The sequence below is a fragment of the Aethalodelphis obliquidens genome, unplaced genomic scaffold (assembly GCF_003676395.1).
Source record: "Aethalodelphis obliquidens isolate GAN/ISIS:26980383/991018 unplaced genomic scaffold, ASM367639v1 scaffold39, whole genome shotgun sequence".
NCBI classification, from domain to species: domain Eukaryota; kingdom Metazoa; phylum Chordata; class Mammalia; order Artiodactyla; family Delphinidae; genus Aethalodelphis; species Aethalodelphis obliquidens.
The window spans coordinates 8,158,572-8,179,531 of NW_020837983.1; the positions used below are offsets into that span (position 1 = coordinate 8,158,572).

Here is a 20,960-nt window from a genome sequence, read left to right on the forward strand (position 1 = left end):
TGTCCCCTGCATCGGCAGGCAGGCTCTTAACTACTGCGCCACCAGGGAAGCCCCAACTTGCCATTTTTAAGATAAGGAAACTGATGATTTGTTTCTACTTTCCTAGAGAAAGCCTGTGCGCAGCACCGAAGACCCAACACGGCCAAAATAAATAAATAAATATTTAAAAAATAATGGTATTGTGGATATTTTTCTAAAGAGTACTTATTATATCTAAAATAATAATTCCTTAATATAAAATATATCCAGTGAGTGTTTAGATTTTCAATCGACTCCTGTTAATTTTCCTAGTAATTTATTTGAAACCCGATCTGTGGGTCAGTATGCATTTTAAGACTTTGTAATTTTTTTAAAGAAACAACTGGCCCACAAACTAGATTTTACTGATTGCATACCTATAATATAGATCTCTGTATTTCCAGTAAATTAGTAGTTGGATCTAAACGCTTCCTATATTTATATTCCCATTTTCCTCTTTTTGTAAGATTGCTTTATAGTTGATAATTTTTCTTCCATCAGGATGCAGGTGATGTCTGGTTGATTCTGTCTTTCTGGGATGTCAGCAACCATTGATATCATCAATTCATTAGGAATTGCAATATGATGACATGCTATCACTTTTCATTTATTAGCTGGAATATTTCTATAAAGAGAAACTTTCCCTTGAGTAGTATCTAGTTACCCAGTGGTACTTGGGACAATGATAAATATATGTGCTTTTGTTCTCTTTATCAGTTTTCAAAATGACAAGTTGGTCCATCATTCTCTAGTGATGGCCAGTGAGGGTTTTTTTTTTTTAATGTAATAAATGAACTAATGAAAAGAGGCCTGTTATTAGAAGAACTGGGGATGTTCCGTTGAAAAGTACAGCTATTTTGATTAATTTTATCAGTAACCCTAAAGAAAATTTACCTACTGTTCCATACCTATTTTAAGACTTTCTAAGGGGAAACCCAAAATCTTCCTCTGAACAGCTACACCATAGCTAACATCCTTATGAGTGTCCTAATTATGCCGTCTTTGCCCAGTTGGAGCGTCTTCAAGTTGGCATCTGAGTCTTTTTACACAACTCTGGTAGTGTGATCGCTTCCTTGCCGTTCTGGGCTCATCTTGTTCATATCCTGTTCCACACCTGGAGCTATTTCTCCAAGGACCCCTGCTTCCTTTCAGTAGAGACCATAATCTGTATTTCTAGGGTTGGAGAATAGATTTTTTTTTTTAAAGAGGGGCTCTGCATATTTAAAGGTTGTTTTGACTAGTACTAAAGGAGTTCAAGAACCAAAGGAGTTCTAATTAAAAAAAAATACTGGAGTCTCACTCTGAGATCCTAAGTGGGGCCTGGAATGATCTAGTTCTGTCATTTTCCCTGGTCTCCATAGCTATATTAAGATCCTTATAGTGTGTCATGTATGTTTCTCTTTTGTCCATGTCTTTATGGGGAATCCACACAGACACGTTGTGTCTTTCACTTCCTATCAAGTATTAAGCCAGATGGCTTTTCTCCCAGGCTGAAGAGTCTCAGGGTGACTTCTGTGGAAAGATACTGGGGCTCTTGTTGGTAGAAAATAAATGTGCTGCTTTTTTCTTCTCTAAAACAGTACACATATTATTAGCCAAGTATCTACTTTTCCAAATACTACTCAGGGAGAATAGATAGTGTTATTATATATTGGAGATCATTCTGTGGATTAATTGCTCCAGTTTCCTAACTAAACCAAAGCAAAAACCTTTGAAAGAAATGCCTTAAGACAGAGAGGTCACAAACTCTGTTAGTTCATAATGCCTCTTAGGGTCTTGGTATTTTTTTCATGATGCCCTTAGGCCAGAAGATATACCTAGCTGTTTACTTCATTAAGTAGTCAGGTCCAGACAACTTCAGAGTAGTAGTTAGTGTAGTACCTAACAGGCTTTGTAGTGTTTTCCTTGGAAATTTAAAATATCCCAAGGTGTCCCTTTGAGTCACTGCCATACACGGTTAGGTACCCTGGAGAGATGCAACCTTCCCTTTAGAACACTGTATTCAATAGAAATCACATTCTGGATATATATTACATAATACCACATTTTCTCCCCTACCTTCATCAAAATCTGGCCTTAAGAGGAAAAATGTATTAAAATACTAAATAGTAGAAACAGATTTCTTTCACCTTAAAATTTATGCAAATCGAGATTTGAAAAATCCTTTTAATCTGCTAATACCAGTGCAGACTTGAGTTGTGGCAGTACCCAGTGTTGCGTTAAATCCATGAGGAGGGAATCAATTGGGGCACTTTAAAAGCAGTGAGATGAATGTTTATCCAAAGTAGTATCCGAAATTCTGATTTCAGATAAAAGGGTCATAGTCTTGGGCAATGTAGGAAAATGGCTATTTAGGGATAAATAGGAAAATTTTAAAGTTCATGGAGTCCGTTATGCCATATCATATTGCAGGTGCTAATCTTGGTAAACACTATATACAGGTTTATTGTTCTGACTTCAAAAAGTGTTTTGCCGGGAATTCCCTGGCAGTCCAGTGGGTAGGACTTTAACTGCCTGAGACCAGGTTCAGCCTCTGGTCCCGGAACTGAGATCCCACAAGCCATGTGGCATGGCAAAAAAAAAGTGTTTTGTTGTGTGGGGCTGCCTTTTGATCCTGACTGCTTGAAAAACACAGTTAAGAAAAAAGTCAGTGACCTGGTGAAGGCCAGATTATCTCCCCAGCAGTCATTTCCCTGTAGATATCCCTGAGAGGATGAGATTAATTAAGGCTGACCTTGGGCTGTCAGAAAGCCACAAAACACTCTCAGTTGACTGCGAAGGGTTGGAGGTGGGGTGGATTTATTTAGTAGTCCTCTCAATGACTTTCAAAAATTGTGCATAAAAAATTCCATTGTTTTTTTTTTTCCCTCCTGCTGCTTTTAAAAATGAGTTTGTTCATTACTTCCTAGGCATAGATTACATGTGATTAGAAACAAGTTCTTGACCAGGTGACATGAGTTGTGTTTATTCTTTTCTCACATCCCACCCCCAGAGACAGAAGGGGAGGGAATGAACTAAATTGATAGCAGGAGAGATTTTTTAGACTTCAGAAGTTCCTTCATGTCTGAGAAACTAGACTGTTACCAAGATGAATGTATAGTCATCATCTTGCAGATTCTTCAGAAAAGTCATAACTGATTTTCAGAAACTGTGTGAGGAAGCCTTCGTTTAAAGGCGGTAATGAGGCTGGCTCTGAAGATCTCCTTCAGTCCTGGGCATTTCAGATTCATGTACGTTAAACATACCTCACAAAATACACCTTTCACCACTGTCACCTGCCTGTATGAACCAGGGGGTCCAGGAGGCGGTGGGGAGGGGGCGAAGAAGGCTCTCCAGTTACAGGACTTGTAGAGGATTTGAAACTCCAGCCTGTGAGTTATTGGCTCTGAAGCTTCTGGCCTAGTAAGTACTGGAATACAAGAGAGACATCTTATTCATAATACCTCAATTTTAGATATCTCTTTTCACTTGTAATTTAGTAGTTTGTATGATCTAAGCTTTTGCTTTTGCTTTTTTTTTTTTTAATTTAAAAAATGTGAGAGGTTTTGATAATAGACTGGGTAACATCCCAGATAAGCAGAGAGAGCAGCCAGGAGACCATTTCCGTTGTCCAGATCACTACAGTGATGAAGACCATGCAGTTCTGATGCAGAGGGCCTGAGGAAGAGGGGGAGGATTTGAAGAGGGCTGTCAGACGTAGCAGCGATAGTTGATAGTGAGGGGCCACGGAGTGAGCATGAAGCCCCAGGATGTGTCTGGTCTGTGACTGTGACTTGAAACGTTAAGTCACTCACCCGAATGGTAGGACCAGACCTTGAAAGTTAACTGACCCACTCTCATCTCCTTAGCGGTGTTCCCACAAGTGTCATCCAGCCGAGCGCTGAAGAACTCCGGTGAGGTTCCGCTCTTCTCTGCATCTGTCCTATCTCCCGCTCTGTAGCTTTTTGTACTGGGGGTTTCTCCCCAGACACTTAGGTAGTGGTTGCCATCTGCCCGGCTCTGCGGTGCGGGCTTTCTATATATGAACTCAGTCTCACAAGAGTCCTTGAAGTAGATCCCTGGGTACAAAAGAGGAAATTACCAAGTGGGTACCTTCCCACGGTCACACAGCTCGTGCGTGCCCGGGGAGCGGAGGGGGGATCACAACCTTCGCAGCCTGGCTCCGGCCTTTCTTTACCCGCCACCCTCCTCCTAGACTGTCATCTGTGCAGACTGCCGCCAGGGCTGGGTGTTCTTCCCTGTTGCTGCTGGCGGGGCATTGACCAGGACAAGCAGCAGTGAAGTAGGAAAGTAATTCATTTTGATGATTCTTCTCAAGTCAAGTCACAAACTTCCAAAGCAGTGAGGCTTTTCGTTTTGTTTGCTTATTTTTGCTCTCTAGCTCAGGGGAAGGAATGGGAGGGTGGATTAAAGAAAGAGGTGGAAGAAAAGTTAGAAGTAAACTTGGTGACACCAAGGCAGCTGCCTTATTTTATTCATTCATACATACATATACATATATCTGTTTTTTTTCAAGTTCTTTTCCTATTTATGTTGCTACATAATATTGAGCAATACAGTAGGTCCTTGTAGTTCCCTTGTGTTAGATAGCCCTCCCTTCTGTAACTCAGCCCCATGCATTTTCCTGATAGCTTCATATGGGCACGTGGCTTCAGACAGACTTGGCTGTTGGTTCTGATAGAAAAGCATCGTGGATAAGATTGGACTGGATGCCCGCTGAGATTTCCTCTGGAAAGCGTTTCCCCTGCTTTAACGTATTCCATGCTGCAAGCTGACAGTGTGTGATGTTAACTCAGCTCGTGTTTCTTTCCCTCCTTCAGTAAAATACAGCTTTTGAAAAAAATATACTAATCTGATGGAAATTATCTCTGACCCGTATAAGTTTCCAGTTATTTCATCCAGAGAACAACTGGAGCGGTCAAACCAACACATAGATAATTGACACCTAAAAGTTCTGGAAGAACGGTTCAAATAGACCCAGTTTTCACTGTGAACATGAATAAAGGATATTAATCAATCGCTCAATGGTAATCTTCCTATAATAGCAAGTAAGAAAAATTTAGAGTAGCTTTGCAGGGAATCAATTATAAAATCATCCTCTATTTTCATTGTGTTTTACTTTAAAACACACTCGGCACTTGACTTATTTTATCCCACGTGTCCAAAATAGAATCCGTGTTGATTTTACTCTAGGGACAAAGGAGACATTGAATTGTATTTTTCAACATTCTAAGAAAGTTTCTGGGAATATATCTTAAGGAATTAGTAAAAAAAAAAAAGTGTATAAGATATTCATGCGGCATTGTTTTTTAACAGCATAAGTATCCAATTTCACTGTCTAGTAGTTGGGAACCAGTTTGATTAAATAGGGGTATGCCCACTTGATAAAATCTCCTTATTGCCATAAAAATTATGAGCAGTGTAACAGCAGAAGAAAGGCTTATGATGCTTTAAAAGAACATAGAAGTTTGTGTTACAGTTACAGCTACGAGAAAGCAAAGCTTGTAGACAACAGATTAGATGGTAATAGGAAATTACGCGATTGGTTTCTTGAATACTAGAAAACAAAGCAGAAGATATTTCTCCCTTTCCATTAATTCGAGGGAGGGAACTGTGTGGGGAAGGAGAACAGGTAAAATGGGAGTCTGAGGTTCTGAGCAGTCCTTCCAGCCAAAGTCCCCTGGCAGCCACTGAGCACAGTCAGCTGAGCACGGCCTGGTTGGCAGCCCGTGCAACACACAGGGTAGAACCCCATCCCAAAAGAGATGTGCACAGTAGGTGGCGCAGCACATTCAGGCCTGGGGGACAGGAAGCAGCTGAGATGCCTGTGATAGGGCATTCCCTCTACTTCCTCAATAGTTATTTATTTTTATTTTAGATAAAAATGTAGCTCTTAAGATACTGATTTTGATAAAGTTATATAGTTTTAAATATAGTTACTTTAGATATACTTATTTGAACATTAGATGTTTTAGTGCATCTTAGCTTTCAATTTGGGCCACGGTATTGTTTTGGTGTTTCCTGCCCAAATATCTCACCAGTGAGGATTTTTGACCCAATACGGAAGATTTGAAATAAGAATTCTATATTGTAAGTATAATCTGTGAGAGAATTTGAGTAGCTTCTCTGCTGAGAATTAAGGGAAATAATGACATCCTCCTGTAAAATCAGGTGAGGACAGTTTATACTGGTTCTTCAGTGAATTGAGGATACAATTACTTTCCACCTTATTTGTCTTTGGAAATTATTCCTTCTGTAGGTGGGGGAAGGTTTCACTAGGATCTTCCAAATTTGTTTTTGTTCTTCCCAACCCCTGGTCTGTTGAATTGAGTACAAGATACCATTGGTTGTAAATTGCACCATTATCTTAGGTGCTTCTTATTGTTAGGTGCTGTTAGTTACAAGGCACAGCCTAAATTCAGACGTTAAAATGTGCACATTAGAATCAGAAATAAATGGTTATGTGTATGTGTGTGTTTACTGGTGTATATTATAGGTGGAGTTATTTTAAAAGTTTGGAAACAGTTATTCTAAATGCCTTAAAGATAAGCCCAGGCAGGCTTCCCTGGTGGCGCAGTGGTTGAGAGTCCGCCTGCCGATGCAGGGGACATGGGTTCATGCCCCGGTCCGGGAGGATCCCACGTGCCGCGGAGCGGCTGGGCCCGTGAGCCATGGCCTCTGGGCCTGTGTGAGCGGAACCTGTGCTCCGCAACGGGAGAGGCCACAACAGTGAGAGGCCCGCGTACAGCAAAAAAAAAAAAAAAAAAAGTTAAGCCCAAACTTCCTGTTTGCGATGATCCTATCGCAAATGCCCAGATGGCTGTTTCAGTTAATCTTGGAGATTCATGGTTCACCTATCTCCCCTTTCCTGTTTGGCCCGAGTAAAGGAAGCTCACATCTAAGTAGGCAAATGTGGTGTCAATGTAAATGCTGCCTGTTTTAAACAAGGTACATTGTAGACTGTTAGGGGTGTAACAAATGGTAAAGGAAAAAAATATTTTGGCTACTTGGGATTAATTTAAATGGACCATGGGAAGATTCAAGTGCCCCTAAATGACACGATTGTTTTGGGGCTTTGTACTTTCACATCTGATATTATCACATCTTCCAAGGTCAGAATTCAGGGTAATGCTTTTCCTTCGTTCAGGTGGAGGCAAACTGTTTTCCGTAAAAGCCAGATAGTAAATACTTTAGGCTTTGCGGGCCATATGGTCTCTGTCATAGCTATTCACCCCTGCTGTTGTAGTGTGAAAGGAGTTGTAGAAAATACATACACAAGCAAGCGTGGCTGTGTTGCACTGAAGTTTGAGTTTTATATAATTTTCACACATCACGAAACGTTTTTCTTTTAAAAAATGTAAAAACCATTCTGAGCCCTCAGGCCATACAAAAAAACAGGCAGCGGGCCAGGTTTGGCCCATATCGTTCACAGACCCCAGTCTTCGTGGCAATTTAAGCTGAGTTTTCTAGGTGTTTGTAGGACAACTATTTGAACCATCCCAAGGGATTTAATAACCCTACTTAGGGCCTGCATAGAGCTTTCCCCTCCTGCAAGTGGAATGGCAAAGAGCAGCACCTAATCTTTCGGTCCTTTTTATAAGGATATTTTTTTTCCTGAGAAAGTTTTCATTCTCCCGTATTTATTATTTTGCCAGTAGTTCTAAATCCAGCTTATATTTAACAAACTATAGTGGAAATCAATAAGAGAATAATTCACTTGCAAAATAGTTGCTAACGTGTTGAAAAACCGCAGCTAAAGCTCTTATGCAAAGATAAGAAACTATCTTTTGTACAAAGATCCATTCTATAAAGTCCTGTTTTAGTTTACTGCCAGAAAAAAAGTAACACACACACACACCCCCCCCTTACTTACCTCTTTCCCTCTCTCTCTATATATTTATTTGTCAAAATATGTATATATGTATCCATCCATCCATATATAGAAATAAAAACTTGATAACCCCCATAATCTCTATTTTGCCTTGTTTCTGGGTCATTTTAACATTCATTTGTCTTATTTTGTATCCTGATCAGTACAGCAAGCCATCTCATCCTTTCACAAATGTATGGAATAAAATTCAGATTTGTTGAGCTTAGTGCCTGCCATGTACTGTGCTAATAATAAGCACATAACTTGGGCTTATTCATTTCATTAACCTTGTGAGACAGACTGGTCTCGTCCCCATTTACAGATGAGGAAGCTGAGGCTTAAAGAAGTGACTGGCCCAAGGCCTCCAAGTTGGGAAGTTTGTCGGCCCACATGGTTGACTCCACAGTCCATGGCTGCTACCCCAGGGCACCCCAGTCTTCTCAACATGGTGGCAAACAGAAAATTGCAGCATTTATATGGCACACTGTTGTGAATGGACACCGGTTGAGAAGCTCTGCACTTCGCCATGGAAGAAAAACTCTGTTTATCAGACTCCTCCCCTAGCACATAAGCTATCTGCTGGCTCGGACCTTACAAGTGTCAGTGGTGTGGTATCCTCAGTGCCTGGTACATAGTACGACCAGCATTTGTTGATGAAATGAATGAACAGTATTTAACAAATCATTTGTCTTGCTCTCTTTTTTTTTTTTTTTACTGAGTTGAAGGAAGTAGCTTAGATTTTGTGACCCAGATCAGCTCGGTGCCCATGTCCCCAGTCATCCTGTGGTCATCTCCAGAGAGGATCCCACTGCAGAGCTCACTCCGTTTCTTCCGTATCTGCTTCTTTTCTTAGATTCTACTGAATGGTAGCAATGTCCACTTAATCACCCAAGCCTGTAACTGAGGGGTCATCTTTAAACTTGTTAGAGTTAGGCTTTTAGCCTCTAGCCTTGAACTCTACTTTCTCTTCAGTTTTTTCTCTCTGTTGCTGTCAGATGGATCTAAAACATAAATCTGGTTTTGTCATCCCTGGATTTAGAAGTCTTCAGGGGCTCTGCTGTTTATAACTTCAGCATTTCTCAACTGCGATGTCACTCCACTTTGTTCTATGACAGTCATTTGTGACTTGCGGCGTAGTATTTAAAATCTCAGTTTACCAATGGTTTGCTTTTTTTTTGTCCTTTGAATAAATAAGGACAGCTTTAGCATTATCCCTGTAACAACATCAGTCTCAGCTATGCAGTCTTGCGTTCTGATATTTTCTTGAGGCCAGAGAAGGGAGTGGAGTGATAACTTCATCCTGCCAAGTTCATCTTAATTGTGAAGCAGCTTTGAGGGACTGTTACTGATTGTGTTATCAACAGTCGTGGGTCTCGTGAGCTATTGTGCTCTCATGAATACTGTGCCCCTTGCTTCCTACCCACTGCCCCACAAAGGAGCCAAAAAAAAAAAGGAAAAAGACGTCTCCATTTATAGTGGTATTTTTTTTTTTAATAAACTTATTTATTTATTTTTGGCTGTGTTAGGTCTTTGTTGCCGTGCGTGGGCTTTCTCTGGTTGCAGTGGGCAGGGGCTGCTCTTCATTGCAGTGCACAGGCTTCTCACTGTCGTGGCTTCTCTTGTTGTGGAGCACAGGCTCTAGGCGCCCGGGCTTCAGTAGTTGTGGCACGTGGGCTCAGTAGTTGTGGCTTGGGGGCTGTAGAGCGCAGGCTCAGTACTTGTGGCGCACGGGCTTAGTTGCTCCGCAGCATGTGGGATGTTCCCGGACCAGGGCTCGAACCTGTGTCCCTTGCATTGGCAGGCAGATTCTTAACCACTGCGCCACCAGGGAAGCCCTATAGTGGTATTTTATTTGTCCGTGCTTTAGGGGGAGAGAAGGGCAACTGGTTTTGTAAAAACACACCTGTGTATGCCCACGGGAGGCTCTGACACATGAACATCACCAAAGCTCCCATCCCCCTCACGCTGGGGAGGACGGCTGGTTGTTAAAGAAGAAATTTGCACTTCCTGGTATTGCTTGCAAGCCTGGCTGGGATCTCGCCTGTTGTTCCAGGCTCATCCCTTGTAATCCCGACTCACACACCCAGGTCTCTGACTAAAGCAAACCACCTACACCTTTGCAGGTGTTTCTCGGTCTCTTGGGACAGTTCACGTGCGCTCTCCCCCACTCCTGGGATGGGCATCCTCCAGCCTTCCATCTCCGCCTCCCCGGCAGCTGGCACAACAGCTGCCCTCTGGGGGCTGCTCAGGTGTCCTGGGGTGAGGAGTGAATGGACGGACATGGTGTTTCAACCACACTCACTTTGGCTTTTAGAACTATAACTATGTGAGAGGTGCCCACAGCTCCACAGACCTGCAGCCTGCGGTAGAAATGGTGTCCACTTTGTCTCCTTTCTCATCATTCAGTTACTTTTGTTAAGGAAGAGTTAGGCTCAGAGCAGCTTAAGTGGTTAGCCTCTTATACTTCCTGCAGCCACCTGAGAGGGAAGAGGAACTCCTTTTCTGACCCACAGGTATCAATTTGTGAGTAGTGTTTACTGGTGTCGCTTCCTTAAGGAAGGTGTGTAGCTGAACTAGTTGGACAGTCATACCGCGTTGGTTATCTCGCTGCCGTTTACTGAGCGCTCAAGTGCTCAGCCTGTACTTCGTGCATTAGGTATGGCGCCTCCTTTACATCCTTAACAGTCTTTTGAGGAGTATCCATCGTGGTCTCCATTTTATAAGTGTGGAAACTGACGTTCAGGTAGATTTACTAACTTTCTCAGGACCCCAGGGTTGCTACGTCCCAGCTGGAATTTGAACCCATGTGTCATTTCAGTTTGACTCCCCCCACCCCATATTGCCTCTAGAATTTGACCGTGGCCACAGAGCTGAAATGATAGGACTCAAATTTGGACACACCTCTGTCTAAAAACCAGTGCTAAGAAAGGACTATGGAAGTGTAAGAGTCTTGCCTTTTAGAAACTTTTTGGAGAGGAGAAAGGTAAATGTTCACAAGACCGTTAATAATAGTACAAGATAGCATATAATTTAATTGATAAGCCAGTTATGTAAGTGCTTTAAGAGAGTGGTTTTGTGTCTGAGTTCAGAGTGCTGTACTGTAGTTACTGCCATTTCTAGTGTTACGACTTCATGTTATCTATAAAGAATATGGAAATATCTAACTGGTGTTTTTATTTAAAAAATTAATTTGTCATACTGCAATTGCACAGCATAACTCAGAGGAGAAGAGAGTAATCGAGGCTAGACTATTTCAGATCTCCATGTTGGAAGTGATTTTAACATGAGCTTGGGGTTGTTTGGGCTTTGTACGGAGTGACATACAAAGGAAGAAGAACATTTGAGGAGGGAAAAATCATAGGGAAAAGGAGTCAGATTGGTAATGAACTTGCCGTGCTAGGGAGTCATGGAAATAAATGAGACAGGAGAGAGCCAGACACTGGGCTGCTGTTGGCCTGGGCATGAGTGGCGTGAAGAGCAGGTATCCTGGGGGCCCCTCGTGGCATCATAGTTCTCTAGTTCCCATTGGTATTTGGGGCACCCTAGATCGGGTGGGGTCTCACAGGTCTGGAGGAGAGTCTCAAGCAGGCAAGGGGCCAGGTCCTGCCCAGCTGCTCCGTGAAAACACGTTTCACCTCCTAGGCAGGGACCTCCATCTGCGAGGCGCTCCCTGGCTGCTTTGTTAGCGTCTCAACTGCACGAGTCCAGCCCCCACCACCCCTCCCGGCGTAGGGAGGGGCATCTTGGGCAAGTTAGGAGCGTTTTCCAGACCCCTGCAGGGGCTCACGGCGAACACACGTGTCACCCACCAGCCAAGAAGCAAGAGGAATGAGGTAGCTATGAGCCTGCCCACCGCCCTCAGGTTGAAAGTTGCCCCTTGATGACTGACTTCTTTCCTTCAAGACTGCCATGATTATTCTTTTATTTTTAAAATATCACTTTTATTTTTAACACAGCATTACATGTACATAGCTAAAAATCATGCTAGTGAAAGATTTATTTTTCTCCCTTTTTTTTTTCCTCGCACCTTGCAGGATCTTAGTTCTCTGACCAGGGATTGAACCCGGGTCCTCAGCAGTGCAAGCGCTGAGTCCTAACCGCTGAACTGCCAGGGAATTCCCAAGATTTATTTCTCAGTGGTCCTTTGCCATTCTCGTGACTATCTTCCACTTTTCACCCCAGCTGTAAACACTGTCAACTCTTACTTGTTTCTTGTATTTACCTCCATTACCTACATATTTTATTTTATTTATTTTTTCTTTTTTTTGCGGTACGGGGGCCTCTCACTGTTGTGGCCTCTCCTGCCGCGGAGCACAGGCTCCGGACGCGCAGGCTCAGTGGCCATGGCTCACGGGCCCAGCCGCTCCGCGGCATGTGGATCTTCCCGGACCGGGGCACGAACCCATGTCCCCTGCATCGGCAGGCGGACTCTCAACCACTGCGCCACCAGGGAAGCCCTACCTACATATTTTAAAATAATATGTCTGTGTTACTAATTTTTCGATGATCAATTTGAGATACCTTTTGACTTCCCGGTGTTGAATAGAATTGAACTTTTACTCTCCTCCCCATATTCTCCGCTGCCTTCATCCACCTAATACAGTCACATCAGATTTTTTGGTTACATCACCAGTTAATGTTTACCTTGATTATGTGACTATTGTTCCGTGCACAGCTCTGTCATGTACATTCCCTTTCTTGTACAATTTTTGTTTTCCTCCAGCAGACATTTGCCTTGTTTTTTCAGCTGCCAAGTGTTTGACCTTTTACCTCACCCCGATCTCCCAGGTCTGTCAATTACCTATCAATGTTCTCCAAATGTTTGACTCTGTGAGATAACCAGTCAGTCCTCGTTCTTTGCTGGAGCTTCTCCTGCTCCAAGGTGGATGAGGTGCCACACAGCTGTCATCCTGGGCCTTTTAACTTACCTCACCCTTATTTGGATGCGGGGCCAGCGGACAGACTTCTGGTGCAATTTACCTTGTGCCCTGTACTGCCCTCCCCCCCACCCCCCAGTCCTGGACCCCAGAATCTCTGGATGGCTCTTTGAGAATCTAATGATTCTGAACACCCTCCCCTGGAAAATAAATGCACACCCGTAAAATCTGGCACATAATTTTGTGAATGTCTGAAGACATTTATGTGGCTTATATGTAATGTAGTCCTAGCAAACTGTACAATTCCAAATAAGCCTTTAGTGCCTTAACTCTGATATTACAGTAAAACTCTAACCATAGTATCCAAACATTTCTTATTTTTCCCAATAAGTAGTTCTTTCCTCTTGAGCGTTTTATTATTTCCTACTATTTGATGGAATTAGTTTTCCAAATTTTAATGGCTTGCAGATTTATGGCCAGTTGGAATCACTTCTATTCCAGGGTATTACATTTTGCAGCCTTTGATGTTCATTTATTTGTCCCTCCAACGGTTCTGTATGTTGATGTAGCTGGGAATGAAGTTTCCCTCGAATATTTGTTGAACTGAATTGAAATGAATGCTGAGCTGCTCTCCCACCAGCACATGTCACCTAGCATAAGAGCTCCTAAGAGATACTATATATAGATGGATGCTAATCTTCCTAATGAACAGATGCCCTTCTGGGGTCATTGACAAGAGGGATTTTCCATCTGTGTGGAAGAGAGTTCCCCCATCAGTCACTCTGTGGTTGAGATCCTATTAAGACAAACTCCAAGGGTCTGTACTTCGATTAGAGTTTTGGTTGTATTGAATTTTGCTTGAAGTAAAGTGGTGCGTGGCTGAGATATATAACGCATTTGTGTTTATCGACTCATTGAGTAGCTGCTGTTTACCAGACAGCGAAGGAGAACATGACCTATAATTTTAGTCCTCAGAGATTATTTTTTGGTCACTCATTGTTTTATTTTATTTATTTATTTTTTTGGCTGTGTTGGGTCTTCGTTGCTGTGCATGGGCTTTCTCTAGTTGTGGCGAGTAGGGGCTACTCTTCGTTGCGGTGCACGGGCTTCTCATTGCGGTGGCTTCTTTTGTTGCAGAGCACGGGCTCTAGGTGCTTGGGCTCAGTAGTTGTGGCTCGTGGGCTCTAGAGCGCAGACTCAGTAGCTGTGGCGCACAGGCTTAGTTGCTTCGTGGCATGTGGGATCTTCCAGGACCAGGGATCGAAACCGTGTCCTCTGCCTTGGCAGGTGATTTCTTAACCACTGTGCCACCAGGGAAGGTCCTGGTCATTCATTGTGAATGATTAAAGTTCTTAAAATAAAAAACTGGGCTTAACTAAATGCCAGCTTCTAAAAATGTCAAAATCATTGTGTTTTACTTTATTTTTTTTATTTTTATTTTTTTCGGTACGCGGGCCTCTCACTGTTGTGGCCTCTCCCGTTGTGGAGTACAAGCTCCGGACGCGTAGGCTCAGCGGCCATGGCTCACGGGCCCAGCCGCTCCGCGGCACGTGGGATCTGCCCGGACCGGGGCACGAACCCGTGTCCCCTGCATCGGCAGGCAGACTCTCAACCACTGCACCACCAGGGAAGACCAAAATCATTGTGTTTTAATCAGTTTTGTATGGCATCTTAATTGGCATCTTCTATCTTAATTGACCCTGTAGTTATTTTCTCCGATTTCCAAGTACTTCATTGATATTAGAAGAAAAGGACAGTAGCAAGTGTTTTTAGTCAGTATTAACAGACTGTAATACAAACAGTATGGCAATCCTGACTTCACCAACCCTTCCTTGAAATCATCATTAAAAATTAACATCATTTAGATAATAAAAAAAGATGACACCGTCACTTCAGAATTTAAAACCAATTCCGTTTGGAGAACTTTTCATTGAAAGTAGTTCACAGAACTTCCCTGGTTGTGTAGTGGTTAAGAATCCGCCTGCCAACGCAGGGGACACAGGTTTGAGTCCTGGTCCGGGAAGACCCATATGCTGCGGAGCAGGTAAGCCCGTGCACCAGAACTACTGAGCCTGCAATCTAGAGCCCATGAGCCACAACTGCTGAGCCCGTATGCCACAACTACTGAAACCTACGCACCTAGAGCCCATGCTCTGCAACAAGAGAAGCCACCGCAATGAGAAGCCCGCGCACCACAGCGAAGAGTAGCCCCCGCTCACCGCAACTAGAGAAAGCCCATGTGCAGCAACGAAGACCCAACGCAGCCAAAAATAAATAAATTAATTAATTAAATTAAAAAATAATAAAAGTAGTTCAAGGAGCATGAAGTGCTCTGTGAAGAGTATTTTTATGGTCAGCATTTAGTATGTGGTAATGGGGAGGTGAAGACAGGCCTGAGGGTGTCAGAATCTTAGTGAAAGGAGAATGTCTTCACCAGGCATCTTGACTTTGGTTAAAGGGTCCAAGGCAATAGAATGTTTGAGAGAAAAAGCCATTAGGATGTTAGTGATTCGAAATGAAACTTTAAAACAAATTTGAAAATAAATAGCCAAGCCTACGTGGAAATAAGTTTTTAACAAGCAAAAGGCAAACGTGCAGGACTTTTTTCTTCTTTTTAAAGAAAATGTTGTGTTTAATCATCTGTGAACATTTTGGAGAATTTGAGTGTTACGTTTTGCTCAGGGAAAAAAATAAATTGGATGTGATGGCTGATTTCACCCCCTTTTAAGTAGCTCCACTGTGCTTTAGGGTCACTTCTCCAAGGATAATGACAGATAGGAATCAGCTAATTGTTCAGTGAGGTTGGGGAGCATAACGCTGACACTCAGTCATGCAAAATCGAATGTTTCTCTTGCTGATCACAACTCTTTCTGCTGGTTATGAGTTACCGCATCTAACGTGCGCACACATGGGTGCTGGAGGCTCAGTCCTTGAGTCAGATGTGCAGACGCAGAGGCCAGGGCTGTGGCTTTGGTGTAGAGAATACACTTTGTTCCTCAGCTCGAGCTGGGAGTTGTAGGCTTCCTAGTGGAGACACTGCTGCCAAAGACTGGAAAAGCTCCTTAAGGTGGACTCAAGGCCCTTTCCATGTCCTGGCCTTTGCCTGTCTTTCCCGCCTCTTCTACACCACGTTCTCCCCGAAGCATTCACATCACAACCCCTCGGTTCCCAGAAGGAGCTCTCCCTCCAGCTTCCCTCCTTTTGCCTGTGCTCCTGCCTCCCCACCTGCAGTGCTGTCCTCTTTCCTCTCTGCCTGATTCAACGTGTCCTCCTGAGGACCGTCCCTGCCCTCCGGCCCAAATCAGTTGTCCCTGTCTGTGCTTTCACATCTCATCTACCCCCACAAGTTGATCACGCTCAGTCTTAACCATTGCGCCCATCTCTGCCCTCTCCAGGGTGTGAGTTCCTCAGCAGACAGCGAGGTGTGTTCCGGTGTGTGTGGGCACGACCCAGCGCCCTCTGCGTCCTCGGTAGGTGCTGACCTGTTGGGTGCAGAGCATATGGTTTCGTTCTGTGGGGAGCACACAGGAATGCTTCCTGGTCTTGGACTGGCGTCCTGTACTGAACGTGCCCTGGATGCTCCTTCCATTCTAGCACCACCAGCAGCCGAACATTGGCCCTGACTCTGATTGGGTAACGCCTGATACGAAGGACTTGGGACACAGGGGCAGCATCACCGCCACTTTGGGGAGCTATTCTCAGGCCCATTGGCGTCCTCGTGTCTTGCTGAGCCAGTTACCCGCTTCCTGCTGTGCAGGTCCCACGTTCGCAGGTTGGCCTACTCGGAGCTGGCCTTGTGACAGTCTCCCCTTTGCCAGCCACCCGCCATCTGGCCTTGTGGGCAGAGTGCACTGGAGGAGGACAGTATTTTCTTCCCCGGTCTGTGTGTGCAGTACAGCATCCGGATCTTGCTGGCCGCGGCCCCCAGGGCAGCGGCACCAGCACTCCCTCTTCCTGACGGCCTTCCCAGCGTTTCTACCATCCAGTGGATTGAGCCAACAGTGTCTGATTCCCAGCCTTAGGGAGGCGAACCCTTTCCATGTTTGTTCCTTTCTTGAGTACCCTCGCTCAGCACTAATCTCTCTTTTTTCCCCTTTAGTTAGTTCTCCATACCTCCAATCCCCTGTTAATAATTCTTTTTTAAACTTTCTCTGTTCAAACCACTGGGTGGTTTCTGTCTCCTGATTGGACCCTAACCATGCAGATGCCCCCTGCCTAGAATGCCGGGCTCCATCCCTGCCCCAGCACCAACCGTCCAGTCTCCAAGGGCCAGCCTAAATGATACCTCACTCATTTATGTGACTGACATCTTCTGAGTTCCAGCTAGTAAATAGGCCCTGGACCCAATCCTGGGGTTAAGTAAGACAGGGCTTCAGCCCGACAGGAGCTGTAAGACTGGAAGAAGAGAAAACTAAGTAGTGAACTGTGTTGAGTTAGAGAGGGTGTGTGTGTGTGTATGGGGGGAGTAGTGTAGGACAAAAACTTAGAACAGAAACTTGAAAAGAGAATTTTAGTGTCCTCCCTAAAGGGATAAGTAAATGAAAACTCATGAAATTGATAACCATTTACCACTTTAAGTAATGTCCATAATAGAAAAAGTAACAAAATGTGGTCTTGTTTTCCATTTCATTTGTTAATATTCTTTCTCCTTCCACAAAGCCCTTGAGCTGGGTGTTTTTTGGTTTTGTTTTGTTTTTTAATTTATTTTATTTTTGGCTGCGTTGGGTGTTCATTGCTGTGCGTGGGCTTTCTCTAATTGCGGTGATCGGGGGCTACTCTTCGTTGTGGTGCGCAGGCTTCTCATTGCAGTGGTTTCTCTTGTTGTGGAGCACAGGCTCTAGGCACGTGGGCTCAGTAGTTGTGGCTCATGGGCTCTAGAGCGCAGGCTCAGTAGTTGTGGCTCGCAGGCTTAGCTGCTCCACGGCATGTGGGATCTTCCCGGACCAGGGCTCAAACCCGTGTCCCTTGCACTGGCAGGTGGATTCTTAACCACTGCACCACCAGGGAAGCCCGAGCTGAGTAAGGTTTTAACTCATCTCATCTCTGATTTCCTAAGGGCAGGAACTGTCACATAGTAGGTGTATAATAAATGTTAGTTGACTGAATAAAGGTTAATCATATCGAGTTGATATTCTCTCTGTTTTGGAGGAAGGAAGCCAAAGTCAGCCAACGTTTTTTTAGGTTGACGGTTCATAAACAATTACATGCAATTGTTTTTATACTTGAAATGTGAACAGAAACGTTATTAATCAACTTAATGCTGATACTTATTCGTTCCTCTCTAGCCGTTTACAGATAACATCTGCCACGTCAGGTGTGTATCACACAGTATGTTAGGTATTATAGACCTCTAATTCTCAGCTATCCCAATTGTGCAGGCATAGATATTGAGGTTAGCTAACAACCTACCCATGGTGTTGCTGATCAGATGTGGCTGAGCCCTGCTTTGAGTCCAGGTTGGTACCAAAGCCCTTGTGTTTCCCAGTCCAGTGCTCAGGCATCACCATGGGGGGCCCCTTGGTCAATCAGGCGCCTGCCCTATTTGAGTGTACACACATACACATCACCCTGCAGCCTTTTTTCCTCTTCAGAGCCACCACCGCCTCCTTCCTTGTCCTAGAGACACAGCCCTTTGGACCCGCCAGGCACTGTGACATCCAGGTACAAGTGGACACGGTTTGGAAAACTCAGAAAGGTCCAAAAGTCTCTTGCCTCTGCTTCTTTAAGGATTCAAAAAGTCTCTCATCAAAGTCTAGCCACTTGCTGGAAAATTGATACTGGTACAGGTTATGGGAAAAGTTCAATTAAAATTAAAGCTCAGGGGGCTTCCCTGGTGGCGCAGTGGTTGAGAGTCCGCCTGCCAATGCAGGGGACACGGGTTTGTGCCCCGGTCCGGCAAGATCCCACATGCCACGGAGCGGCTGGGCCCGTGAGCCACGGCCGCTGAGCCTGTGCGTCCGGAGCCTGTGCTCCGCAACGGGAGAGGCCACAACAGTGAGAGGCCCGCGTACCGCAAAAAAAAAAAAAATTAAAGCTCAGGGGAATGTGTGTGCACCTTTAAACACTAACCCTGTCTTTTCTTCTTCCCAGGTGCTCTTACCCCCGTACGATGATGCCACTGTGAATGGCGCCGCCAAGGAGCCGCCACCACCTTACGTGTCTGCCTAAGCCTGGAAGTGGGGCGTAGCTGAGAGCGACAGTTTGACTTCCATACATCAGAGCAATAGTTCTTCAATTTTACTTCTGAGACGAGCTCTCTGAGCTTATCTGTTGCTGAAATGCTACAATTTAAAATTTTAGATGTTAAGTTGAGACTCTATAGTTTGAAACATATGCTTAGCTAGAGCACTGTGATAGAGTAACTGTAGAATTCTTTCTGTGCGAGTGCGGTGGGCTCCCCTAGGCTTTCCTCGGCATTGAAACTAGCCAACAATCCGGATGGACCTTCTGTCCGAGGAGTCTGTTGTACGTGCTGAGCCCCAGAGTTGAAGAATTTGTGACACTGTTCTCTCCGTTCCCTCCTTTCTCTTTTGAAAGCGTAAAATAAAATCAGAATTATGCAGTGCTTCTCTTAGGCCATTCCAGTGTATAGAACAAGCCCTTAGGAGAAGAGGAATCGTGTAAGGAGTCCAGATATACACATAAATAAAACAAGAATTTCCTTAGATCTTTATGATTTAAATTCAGTGACAGTTTGGGTTCCCCGGTCAAGGATTTTGTCCACGGGCTAAATTGAGACCCTGTGTCAATTCCCGGCAGCGAGGACAGTCAGTCACCACCCTGGAGGCTGCTCTTGTGCACCCACCTCTGGGGTCACGGCGTGGAGTGTTAGAGGGGAACTGGTTGGTACCGTGTGGTATCAGGTTCTCCCTTTCTCGCAGTTTCCTTCCCATCCCCGCTCAGAGGCCCCTTTCACTTAGTGTTCTGTCCTAGCCTGACTCAGGGAGGACCTCCATCAGCCTTTGTCAAGTGGAATTGCTGATAGTATTTACCCAACAATCTGAAAAAAGGTTTTCTTCTCTCCCTGCAAGGCACATCCTACTACTTTGAACTTCTGAATACGCCTTGTCATCTTTTAAAATAAGTATAAAACGGTCTTCGGAAAGACGGGAGGTGGCAGGGGTGCTTCCTTGTGAAATGCCCTTATCCTGACTACCTGAATTTCAAGAGACTTTTATATATTCACATGTTCAAAAGTCACAGCTCTCCTGTTTGTTCATTATTGAATGTGCTGTAAATGAAGCCATTTGCAATTAAAATGAGATTTGCCTACATCCAAGAAAAACCACCTTTTGATTCTGGTGATTGTGCCTGGGAACCCTTCTTGCCCAAGTGGGGCAAGAGGCCTAAGGAGGAGGTTTTATGGCTTGTCTCACACATATGTTTGTTTTTTTTTTTAATATTTCAGTGCTGGTAAAATCAGAGCATCTTAGGCCAAGAGAAGTGGAGAGGAGCAGACACGAGCTTCCAGCATTCCCGACCCCGCCTCTGCCGAAGCTCTGCCAGCTCGGCTGCTTCGAATAGGATTGCTTTCTGTCCACAGTGCAGTTTTAATACGCTGTTCAGATTGTACTGTGTTCCAAGGGAGATTAAAATAAGAATGGCTTTGGCTTGTTCCTGAACGGGTATTTCAGATAATTTGGAAATGTAGAATAAAATAAGAGGCAAGGGGGATGACTTTTATCCCTGAGAATCAGCCTCCGTCCTTTCTCTTGGTGTATCTCATTAGTATTCTTTGTAAACTCGACCTCGGAAATGCTGTTCCTTGAAGTTTTATACCCAGAAGATTAACACATGAAGGGCTGTTAGGTTTGGGGAAGGCCCGTCAGGTAGTTTCACTGATCCCTGTGGAAGGCACATAGGAAATCACAGTTATTTGCACGTTACTCCCCATGATTTTCCAGTGCTTTGCCTAATGCTTTTTTTACAATATGAAAAATGGCACATGGTCAGGTGGAGAAGAGTGCTGGTTTGGAGACTCTACGTAGGGTCCTCGGAGAGGCTCTTGTTCACGTGACACTCAGTAGCACCACAGACACCAGGATGTCACGATGCTGCTGGGCTTTCCTGACATACCAACCCAGGCGGAGCTCCAAAGCTGCCCCCGTACTTACCTCTATGCGGTAAGCAATTGTCTTCCTGTCTGCACTGTGGAGAGGTTGTGATGCTTGGATTAAAATGACCCCCCCAGAGCA

At 44.3% G+C, this 20,960-nt stretch overlaps 1 protein-coding gene across 3 annotated transcripts in view; it reads left to right on the forward strand.

Annotated features, from left to right (window-relative positions):
* The window catches only part of LAPTM4B (lysosomal protein transmembrane 4 beta), a 68,963-nt gene extending 48,488 nt beyond the window's left edge, over positions 1 to 20,475 (forward strand). For 2 of the 3 annotated variants that reach the window (XM_027131477.1, XM_027131478.1), the window contains exons 7-8: positions 16,161 to 16,235; positions 18,856 to 20,475. In XM_027131477.1, coding sequence (XP_026987278.1) covers positions 16,161 to 16,235; positions 18,856 to 18,933 — 153 coding nt within the window. In that variant the 3' untranslated portion in view covers positions 18,934 to 20,475. The remainder of the gene's footprint in view (positions 1 to 16,160; positions 16,236 to 18,855) is intronic. The other variant, XM_027131479.1, reaches the window with a different exon arrangement.
* The last annotated feature ends 485 nt before the right edge of the window (positions 20,476 to 20,960 follow it).